Source organism: Sinohyriopsis cumingii, chromosome 4 (genome assembly GCF_028554795.1).
Source record: "Sinohyriopsis cumingii isolate HCF-2022 chromosome 4, ASM2855479v2, whole genome shotgun sequence".
Taxonomy (NCBI): domain Eukaryota; kingdom Metazoa; phylum Mollusca; class Bivalvia; order Unionida; family Unionidae; genus Sinohyriopsis; species Sinohyriopsis cumingii.
The window spans coordinates 116,521,069-116,533,219 of record NC_142964.1 but is presented as its reverse complement, the minus strand read 5'-3'; the positions used below and the strand labels follow the sequence as shown (position 1 = coordinate 116,533,219).

Below are 12,151 nucleotides of genomic sequence, written 5' to 3'. Positions count from 1 at the left end.
AAAAACTTGTCAGGTGTTAATGCTGGGATTCTTTCTGCTAAGTTTGGTTGAAACTGGTCCAGTGGTTTTAAAATAATTTTAAAAATACAAAATGTTAATGAATGATGGACAATGCGTGCCAGATGCAGCATCATCATATGATAAGCTCACTGGACAGGTGAGCTAAAATACTGAGGTGACCACTCCATCACGGCTTGTGAATAAGCACTTTGTTGATAAAACTGTGAACAACTTCGAGGATGGGCATCATAAAAGCTATGAAATCAAGTTTAAAACTACCTAAATTGTTTTTTTAACCCATTCATTACTTTTTCTTATCACTGAAAAAAAACTTGTTACATAATAGGAAGATCTGGCACACCTATTTTGTCAAGTAAAGTCAATTAAAAAAACAAAACAAAAACACATCACTACCATAACACTGCTCTACCTATTGTGTCATAAGGACCTTTACTTGATGTGATTGTAGCACCGAATTATCACATTAAATATACACTCTTTAAAGAGAAAACAAAAGAAGCCAATGGAGGGACCATACATTTTATTTTTCAACATATCTGTATACTGCATTCCCTACCTGCCGACCCTAACAAGACATTCTCAGTAAGCAGTCAATTTATTTCCATGAGCTGGACTAGATCTCAGTAAGGTGTAACAAAATGTCATGTACTGCTATTGTTAATCTGGAAAACATTCATTTAAAAGTCCAGGAGTGTGACTCAAGACTGATGCAATGATGGTAAACATTGAGTTCAACTCAAAGGTTTGTAAAATTTAGTTGAACCTTAATTACCCCCAGTACAGTTTCACCAACTACAATTCCAAAACCTTACGGAGTTCAATAGCTTCTTGATATCTCTAAACTTGATGTAATCTTTAAAATAAATTAAATTTCACATGGCTATGGCAACTGCAATCTTCTTTCCCACCATGTAACACTAAACATGGTTGTTGTTCGTCCTGCCTTTTCCCAAAAGAATCTGAATATTCATCCGCAAGAGGCTTAAAGTCCCTTTCATCCCGACATGTTGCTTGTTGGATGCCATTTTAAAAGAAAATAAGCAACAGCTTGATCATGCAGACATTTTGAACCACAAAATATGGACAGTCTAAAGCATCTGAGGTATTCCAAAATATGTTTGTCTGGTGTTCTGACCAAATCCATTGAATCTAATATAAAACCCTACTCCAAATAAAACATGGACCAGCCAGTACCTGGATATTAGCGCAATCATATTTCTGTAATTTGTGCTATTATCTCATTAACTCCGTATTTTAAGGGTCATTTCCATAAGAATTAAAGCAAACTTCGTAAGGGTTGGAAGGTCTGGCATTCGGCCATAACTTCTGAGTGACTGAAATGTTTTGAATTTGTTTACAGAATCATGTCCAGGATGTCTAATATTGCTGATAAGATATTAGATGCATGGGTGATAGTTTTCAATTTTGTAGATAAGATATCACATGCATGGGTGATAGTTTTCAATTTTGTAGATAAGAAATCACATGCATTGGTGATAGTTTTCAATTTTGTAGATATCACATGCACAGGTGACAGATTTTAATTTTTTTTTGAAGATATCACATGCATGGCTGATAGTATTCAACAATAAAGAAAACGTGCATTGTGATTTGCCCTTTCAACAACAGCATCCAAGAGATGCATCTAAAGAATGCCTGGTGTAGGGCACGACTGAGTATATGTAAAATACACCAGTTCCTTAGAATGAAGAGCATTACCAGCAAATTTTGCTATGATATTGGCTTTCAAGCTTTAATAAAAGGCTTGTTTCTTGCCGTCTTTTAATGCTTTAAAAAAAAAGAGACAAGAGCTGCATTGGTTGATATTTTTTAATGTTTACAGTTGAGATTGTGATCCTCTGCACCTGTATTAACCAGACATCTAATTATTTCAACCATGATTACACGGACACACAAAATATCATCTTTCAGGATGCTGACATTACTGATGATGATGATGATGATGATGATATAAAGATGATGATGATAATGATGATCATAAAGATTAATGTGAAGCTGATGATAAGAATTGCACACTGATTTGTCTTTTTTAAAATTCAAAGTTTGAATATTTTATTCAAAGATTTAAAAATGCTCATTGCTTTCCTATGAGACCTTTAACAAATGTTTTGGTACACACTGCAGGTTTTCTTTAAACTGATTTTTTTTTTTAGATGCGTGTGTTTGGTATCTACGGTGCTTCCTGAATAACAAATCAGTTGCATTTTTGCTAGACATTCTGAAACTGCAAATTTGTGCATACATATTTTGTTGTTTACTTTATATCTGTGGACAAAATATGTTGTTTCTGTCTTATGTTGGAGATTCAAGTGCTAAAAGATGATTTTCTACATCAAACAGATGGATATGAAATTTACACAGAAATTGCTATGACCTTGAAATTTACATAGAAATTGCTATAACCTTGAAATTTACACAGAAATTGCTATGACCTTGAAATTTACACAGAAACTGCTATGACCTTGGCAAGTAGCAACAGAGCTAGCTGTAATGACAGTAGCCATAAATAGTCACCTGGACTCAAAGGAAAATGTTCTCAATCAGATTCATTTAGAAAGCCAATCGGAACATGAGAATTTATGAGAGAAATTCCAGCAATCTGCTGGAAAGAGGACTACGAATGACAAGAATAGACCAATGAATGCTTGTATGTAAAGATCTACCCAATAGAACCATGCAGGAGGTCAGTATTAGATAAAACAAGATAAATGAAAGTGTAACAATACATACTAATCAGCACCAGTCATGAATTCTGAGTCAAACGCCAATTACATGTACATGATCTTACACCCAAAGATTTTCCTTAAATTTCAACATTTGGATAAGTAAAATATATTTTGAATGACAATATAAGATAATACCCAACGAATTCTTTTGAGCACTACGTATCTTAATTTCACAGTTTAATAGGGCTGCATCGATTACCTGGATAACCACTGCTGGTTTTAGTATTAGTGGTAACCAGTTAAAAAAATTTGGTAACAGGCTAAATGACCCCCATATAATTTTTGGGGGTATTTCCAACAACTGTGAATATCCAGTAATGGTATGGTTACTGCAAAATGGGTAATATGTTACAGAATTTACTGTTTCAGACCTACATTTTAACTACATATGTATTTATTAATAGCTTCATTACTATTATCAGCAGATGAGGTGTTGAAATCATAAAACTGTTTGGCATGATATATTTTGTTTTATTACTCTGCACCAGGATCTATGTTGTTTGGTCTACTACTTGCTGGCCCTTATTTTCCAGCACATCAGATAAGGAAATTTTGGCTTGGAGAACATAAAACTCTTTGCAAATCAAAAGTGGCATTACAAATGTAAACTTATTTCCTCACCAATCGAAAGTGACATTACAAATGTAACGTTATTTCCTCATCAATCAAAGGTGACATTACAAATGTAAGATTCTTTATGACTGGCTGACACAAAATCTGATGTTCTGAAGCTGACTGGGTACATAAAACATGGAGGCTAATATGACAGTACGAACTCATCAGTGAAAATTTTCCACATTTAAACAGACATATAGATCAAACATACAGATACCTTGTTCTTAGATTGATGGTTTATGAATTTGTTTTTACATGATGAAAAAATGATTGGCTTCTCCAGTCTATTTCTTACAATCATCATCATCACTCTACATACAACAATGTCCAGTTCAGGAATCCAAATAATATTCAGATCTAAGAGAATTTCTTTACAACTTCATCAATATCATCTACTTGTTCCTTGAGCTTCTTCCATTGATCCAAATTCAGTGAAATGCCTGAAATAAAAAGCAGTATCTGAGCCTACCAGTTAAACATTATCATAATATAGCATTTAGTTACCACAATTTCTTTGTTCACTGAATTTTTTATATATATCAAACTTTACAATGCCTCAAGTTTAAGAATAAAAGGGGTTCACATTACACCAAAATATCTGTCCGTCATTCTGTTTTTTGACCCTTGGTCAACCTAATTCTGAACAAAAAGTATTACTTAATTATCGGGAAAATTATTTTCAAACGAATAAGTCCAAGTATAATTTTTGCCACTGAATCTGGTGAAATGTTGTAAAGATATAAGGTTACATTAAGCTACCTTGTCACAATGCTTAAATTTACTGTATCATTATTACGTCCTCTTAGAAACCTTCCAAGTCATTTATTGTATATTATCTACATATAGCAATTTTCAACATTTTGTGCAAAACTGACAGCCTATAAACAAAGCATGTTTATGTTATGATTTCAATGATTTACTGTCTATAAGTACTGTCTATAAGGCATCTAATACTTACGCTGTCTGCTTCATATATGTACAAGTGTCTTATAACTAATACTTACGCTGTCTGCTTCATATATGTACAAGTGTCTTATAAGAACTGGTCATTTTGTTACTGCAACATACCAGTAAAACTTCAGACTTGCATTTTCACTTGTATATTTTCTAGACCCAACTATAAAGATGTTTGGGGTGTTGATGCTAACCTTTTTTCCCTGGTTTCAGTGCTCCATCTGCTTCATAGTACTCACGGATTCCAACCAGAACCTTTCCTCGAAATTCACTCACGGTGACAAATCTATTTTTTGCCAGCTAGAGAAATAAAATGTTTGAGGACATGTAACAAGAGGAATTAATTATGGTGAATATTTGTGAACAAGTCACTTTCAACTTCGAACTGCTTGGATCTAGATCTATTTTTAAATAATGCACAAGCAGATCTGAAGTTTTGTAAGGATTAGTAAGTAGAACAACAATACAGACCCTGATCTGTCTGTGCTTATGAATGGAAGATCAGAGTCTGTGTTCACTGCAGCTGGACCAAACTTACAAGTGAGTGTCTATGGTACAAAAGTATGTATACCCAAACTTACAAGTGAGTATCTATGGTATGTATACCCAAACTTACAAGTGAGTATCTATGGTACATAAAGTATGTATACCCAAACTTACAAGTGAGTATCTTTGGTATGTATACCCAAACTTACAAGTGAGTATCTATGGTTTGTATACCCAAACTTACAAGTGAGTATCTATGGTACATAAAGTATGTATACCCAAACTTACAAGTGAGTATCTATGGTTTGTATACCCAAACTTACAAGTGAGTGTCTATGGTACATAAAGTATGTATACCCAAACTTACAAGTGAGTATCTATGGTTTGTATACCCGAACTTACAAGTGAGTGTCTATGGTACATAAAGTACGTATACCCAAACTTACAAGTGAGTATCTATGGTATGTATACCCAAACTTACAAGTGAGTATCTATGGTACATAAAGTACGTATACCCAAACTTACAAGTGAGTATCTATGGTTTGTATACCCAAACTTACAAGTGAGTATCTATGGTATGTATACCCAAACTTACAAGTGAGTATCTATGGTACATAAAGTATGTATACCCAAACTTACAAGTGAGTATCTATGGTTTGTATACCCAAACTTACAAGTGAGTATCTATGGTACATAAAGTATGTATACCCAAAAGTTCAGTTTAGTGTACACCCTATAAATGATGTAAAATATAGGTCTTTCAAGAACCTGAACACAACTTCTTAACATTGCTAACAGACCCAGAAACAGTTAATTTTACCACTTAAATAAAAACAATGCAAAATAAATATAAATTAAATGTACAATGAATGTAAATGAGTACTGTTTTTGTGAGGTTTAAAGCCATTTAACCACCGACCCATGAGAAGCTACCGGCAAGCTTTCTCAAATACCCACAATGGCTGAATCCGAGACTCGAACGTAAATTAAAATTGAATTAATGTAAATGAAATGATGAATGAATGCATATCAAATGCAGAAAGAATGTAAATGAAATGATAAATGCAACTGGAAAGAAACAGAAAGCATAAATACAAAATGCAGAATGATAAATAAAATATGAATCCATTTCCTAGTTATGTGTATTTGTATTTTGGGCTGCTGCTAAATTTCAAGTGAAGCCAGTTTGAATAATAATCTGGGATCAGATTCCTGTGAATGTCTTTATGGTACTTCAAGTCATGAGATCACTTTGAATGCAAATCTCAAATGGGCACTTATTTCGATATGAATTTTTATTTCTATTCTTACTGTTGTTGCACTAAATTTGAAAATCTGCAAATGGAGTAGTTGACTTGTAAAGCTCTAACAAGAATGCCAGGCTTTGCATGTCGAGTCCATCATAAAACTGTGCTTTAAAATGTGTAAATGTGGCCCCCAAAATCAAAATGGGAGAGTGATAGTGTTGCAGAATAAATTATTCTGACTTCATAATGATTCAGCCAATGTATGAATAAAATCCACAGAGGAAATATAAGCAATAACAAAACATCAACCAAAACCTTGACACAAATTTGTATGACTGTAAATCTGACCCAAGGTCAAAAGGTCAAGCATTCGTATCACTGATTGAAATGTTTTAGTTTCATAATTATTCAACTATGTGTGAAGAAAACACATTAAGGGGTTGAGGAAATATAAACCAATGAAATAAGTTTAATTAAAATCTAACCATGACCTTGACCCAAGAAGAAAGCGAACAGCCATTGCTTCATAATGATTAATTCCAAGTATAAAGAAAATCCATCCATGGGCTTAGGAATACAAGCAAATGAAAAAACGTTAACATAAACCTCTACACAAATTTATTCTGTACCCTTTGACCCCAAGGTTAACATGGTGGGCAAACATGTTACATATTTTAATGGTCTTAGTTTCATAATGATTTGCGATAAATATGAGAAGAATTGATTAAAGGATTTAGGAAACGCATGCAAATAAAAATCTTCAACCAAATCTTTAACTGCTGACAATGTCAAAGACACCGCTGGAAAGTGACTGCTGCATTTCACTTTCTGTTCAAGTGGGTCTGACAAAATCTAATATTATATATTTAGCTACAAAATGTCTATATTATATTTTATATCTAGGCCTACCCATAAAAGGAAGGAAAAAATTTCTATGCAATCTCATTACTGACTTTTGAAAAATTGCAGGCATCAATAATGCATTGAAAAGGCAATTTTACTGAGTAGCAGTAATTAAACATGCAGTAATATCCATATTACAGAAAATTAGGAGATTTCCTACAATATTTATATGCTCTTAATTCATCTTTATCTTCTTGTGTAATTCACGTGTTAACCTAGTTAACTGCGACTAAGCTATCATTATCCCTTTACAAAAATGTTCTTTCAAGACAAGTGGCCTCCTCAAACAGGTCAATATATTACACAAAATAACTGATTCATGCACTAATAATCTGGTCATTAATGGCATGTGATCTTAACAGGTTTTACTGTACTAATGTTTGGAGTAATGTAACAAAGATAATTAACAAGGCACCTGGAAGGAGTGCTCTTCAGGACCACTGGAGGCACCAGCATTGCTCTTCTCCTCTTTCTTTTCTACCTTCTTTTCAATAGGCTTCTTCTTTTTGGGCTTTGGCTAGAAATGAACAAAAGTTGCAGATTCTATATTCATCACTATAACCATATACTCTTGCTTATAAGATGAATCCATCTGCAAACTTCACAGACCCATCTCTGCTGTTGAATAACGTGCTTGCAGATGTGGGTCTGTGTAGTTTGTTAGGAATAATCAGTAGAACAAACAATATACAGACCCTGAAATGAAGGCACATTATGCTATAGCAGAACATGATCTTTGTTGTCTGCAGTTTGACTTGACTTATAAGTAAATATATATGGTAGTTGATAAAACATAGCAAAATAGATCCACATACATATATATACATACATGCACACCACTGGCAACAAACCAGTGTAATCCAAGTGGACAATGAGTAATCCAAGCAGAAAAAGAGTAATCCACATATAACAATAAAATTCAATCAGCATAATACAAAATGATTTATTTACCCCTTCTGGTGTTTTAACATCAATTATTGCTTCAAATTTTCATAATTATTTAGTGATTTGAGCTATAAAAAGCAACAGACTCTCATACTCCATTTCAAAATGCTTTGTACCAGCTGAGATTATGAATGTTTTGCACACCAGTAGAGAACCAAATACTGGATTACAGAGCCTGGATCTGAATTCAGTTGCTTTTTTAAAACAATACTGAACATTCTTTCACAGTCAGCATTAGAATAGTAAAGAACCAATATTCCTTTCATAACCTGACAAAGAAGAGGAAATATATTCCAGTTATTAGATCTTTGAGCTGGGAAATAAGGTGCCACTGCACACCAAATCTAATAGCATGAAGTACATTGTGAGGTAGATTGCCAACTTGGTACTTCAGGGGTTCTCCTTCTAATTTATTGGCAGCCTTTCCTGCAGCAAGGTGTATCATATGACAGGGACAACCTGATATTTACACTGACGGAGACATTTTTTGAAATACAGAATGCAACTCCTATATGAATTCCAGTCATCACTGATGCATTATCAGCTGAAAACCCCATACGGTTCTGCCAACTTGTATTTATTCAAAGCATTATTAAGCAAATACAAAATGTTTTCTCCAGTGGAATCTACTGTTAATTCTGGTAATGAAAAAAGAGCACAAGGATGTTGCCCTTTTTTTTGTTAAAGTCTCTTACACAGACTGTTACAACTTTTTGTCATCATAATCACTGCTCCTGTCTGTTGCAATACTAAATAGCCCAATTTGCATGGCTTCTGCAATTGTAAGCAAATTTTCTTCTGCTAAACACCTAACAATATTAGATGATTTTGTTTTTGCACATGCATATTTTCTGAAATTTTGGAATCAGGAAACATCTGGACCAACATAGTCTTCTACTGCTAGGGGTAGTCCATGTTCTATTAAGAACTCAGTAAATAATGCCTCTGCATTTATTAGTTCTGCCATATAAAAGATGTTACCTTAGTATTGGAGCTAGTAAAACAAACTAATTCAAGGTTTCTTTGTTTTACCATCAAGACCGGGGCCCCGAGTGGCCGAGTGGTCTAAAGCGCTCTTCGTTACGGATCACTGCCATCTCACCTCTGTCTGCGGCGGTTCGAGTCTAAGATTCAGCCAATGTGGGCATGTGAGAAAGCTTGCCAGTAGCTTCTCGTGGGTCGGTGGTTCTTTCCGGGGTTTTCCGGGTTCTTCCTCCACCATTAATACTGGCCGCCATGTATAGCCTATCGTGCTGAAAAATGGCGTTAAACCCCACAACAACAACAACAACAACAACCATCAAGACCAATATTAAAATCCTTTCCATGCAGCCTTCAGTGGGCATGAAGCTGCCCAAAAATGGAATGCTGTATTGTGTAATTCATGTATTCATCTTTGAATCAGGTTTTCGTCTTTTTCTAATCCATCTGTGAAATTATTTGAAAAACATTCTTGCTCTAACACACATCTACTAGAATAAATCTGAGGACTTTTAGTGCCAAATACCTACAGACTGGTTCTGTACCAGATATGAATTAGAACAAAGAATCTGCAAGCAAAGATTAAAAATTAGAAACCCAGTCTGTTCTCTCTTAACTAAGCAATACAGTTGCTATAAATAGAAACTGAGGTCAAAAGTTTGAAAGTAGAAACCAGCATGTTTCTTGGAATAGGGCAGCTGCTATAAATAGAACATACTGCTGTTAGGAAAGTGCATACAAGGCTACGAACAAGTGTATTCTTATGTTCTAGTTATGCAGAAGCTGTCTTTTCTAGAATACAGTCTGAAAGATTAATGGGATGTTAATAAAAATGAGAAAACAAACTGTTAATTTTTTTGGGAGGGGACATACCAAAAATGTGTAATCCAAATACGTTTATGCGTAAAGTGTAATTTAGTGAAAAAAAGCATAACGATTATGCCAAAAGCATAATGGTTGGCATGTATGTCTCAAAGATTATAATGTGTTCTTAAACTAACAATTTTTAAACACTGATATTGTACAATTTCAAACTAGTGCAAATGATCAGCATGGTTTCTCTAAGGATGTTATAACTAGGAATCCTATTTAGAGTTCTAATGCTGTTTAAATTGTGCTCTTCAACAAAAACAAATTCAAGTAGGCAGAACTAAGCAGGTCACAGCCAATAATGTGTTGAAAGTGTCATTTAAAAACCAAACAACCAACCAATAGGAACTTTCCTTTTGGGTTCAAAAGAAAATCAAATCTAAAATTGATCAGATGATTAATATGCCATGCCAAACTGATTTAGGAGACAATGTGAGGGATTATTTGGTCTGCCCTTTCCATGTGTGTGTATGGGTGTGTAATGTCACACAACTCCACGTACATGGTTAAATTAAATATAGAAAATTTAAACTGCGATATGATTGGGAGTGGTCTTAAGATATTCACAAAAATTTCATAATTTTTTTATGCAGCCTTAGGGGTCACCGTCAGGCTGGAAAGGGTTGTTTAGCAGGGGTCAGGCTGGAGAGGGTGATTTGGCATAAGTCTGACATAAATTATGAAATAAATATGATAATGTGTGTGTGTGTGTATGGTTACTAACCCATGTGTCACCAACCATCACATATGGTGTTAGATCACTTGGTCATGCCTCAAGGCATACAGTTGTGGCCTCTGGGTCACAACCCAGAAACCACTGAGATTCCACTCTATATATACACTGACTAGGTGTAAAAAGTAGAATTCAGATATGCAGCTACCTTTGGCCCCTGTGTCTATTTCACCCCCAGTCATAACATAATAATTAATGAGACTCCAGCCTTATAACCATGTAGACACACTTTCTGGGCATGAAACATACTCAAACTGTTGCCTAGAACCTAGAACGAGAGAATTATTGACGTTCAGAAAGGACAACTGATGCAGACTCCAGTTGTCGTACAATAGCTTTTATCTCTGTGGACACTGATGCAGATGCCAGGGGTAATACAATAGCTTTCATTTGTGTGGACACCAATACAGGTGCCAGGAATACTACAATAGCTTTCATCTGTGTGGACACTGATGCAGATGCCAGTTGTAGTACAATAGCTTACCTCTACTTTGTAAAGGTATGCATATTTTAATATGATGGCTGTTAAAGGTTGACAGCATACATTTAGGACTGGTGTCATGAATAATAACAACTTGATGACAGTTTAGGGTCTGTATCATACAGTAGATTCAAAGCTGCTGACATTCATATCAATAATGTGATTGCAGTCTGTGGCATTGATTCAGGTCTTCTGTCATACATAATTTTAATGTGACAGCAGTATGTGGCATTGATTCGGGTCTTCTGTCATACATAATTATAATGTGATAGCAGTCTGTGGCACTGATTCAGGTCTTCTGTCATACATAATTTTAATGTGACAGCAGTATGTGGCACTGATTCAGGTCTTCTGTCATACATACTTATAATGTGATAGCAGTCTGTGGCACTGATTCAGGTCTTCTGTCATACATACTTATAATGTGATAGCAGTCTGTGGCACTGATTCAGGTCTTCTGTCATACATACTTATAATGTGATAGCAGTCTGTGGCACTGATTCAGGTCTTCTGTCATACATACGTATAATGTGATAGCAGTCTGTGGCACTGATTCAGGTCTTCTGTCATACACAATTATAATGTGATAGCAGTCTGTGGCACTGATTCAGGTCTTCTGTCATATATAATTATAATGTCTGTGGCACTGATTCGGGTCTTCTGTCATACATAATTATAATGTGATAGCAGTCTGTGGCACTGATTCAGGTCTTCTGTCATATATAATTATAATGTCTGTGACACTTGATTCAGGTCATCTGTCATACATAATTATAATGTGATAGCAGTCTGTGGCATTGATTCAGGTCTTCTGTCATATATAATTATAATGTCTGTGACACTTGATTCAGGTCATCTGTCATACATAATTATAATGTGATTGCAGTCTGTGGCACTGATTCAGGTCTTCTGTCATACATACTTATAATGTGATAGCAGTCTGTGGCACTGATTCAGGTCTTCTGTCATACGTAATTATAATGTGATAGATGTATGTGGCACTGATTCAGGTCTTCTGTCATATGTAATTATAATGTGATAGCAGTCTGTGGCACAGATTCAGGTCTTCTGTCATACATAATTATAATGTGATAGCAGTCTGTGGCACTGATTCAGGTCTTCTGTCATACATAATTATAATGTGATAGCAGTCTGTGGCACTGATTCA

The 12,151-nt window shown here is 34.9% G+C and overlaps 1 protein-coding gene across 5 annotated transcripts in view; it reads right to left on the bottom strand.

The window, feature by feature from the left end:
- Positions 1-1,837: 1,837 nt before the first annotated feature.
- Positions 1,838-12,151, bottom strand: part of LOC149801947 (activated RNA polymerase II transcriptional coactivator p15-like) — a 29,011-nt gene continuing 18,697 nt past the window's right edge. For all 5 annotated transcript variants that reach the window (XM_089956341.1, XM_089956342.1, XM_089956339.1 and 2 more), the window contains 3 exons: positions 7,389-7,490; positions 4,532-4,637; positions 1,838-3,823 (listed from right to left, as the gene is read on the bottom strand). In XM_089956341.1, coding sequence (XP_089812467.1) covers positions 3,741-3,823; positions 4,532-4,637; positions 7,389-7,490 — 291 coding nt within the window. In that variant the 3' untranslated portion in view covers positions 1,838-3,740. The remainder of the gene's footprint in view (positions 3,824-4,531; positions 4,638-7,388; positions 7,491-12,151) is intronic.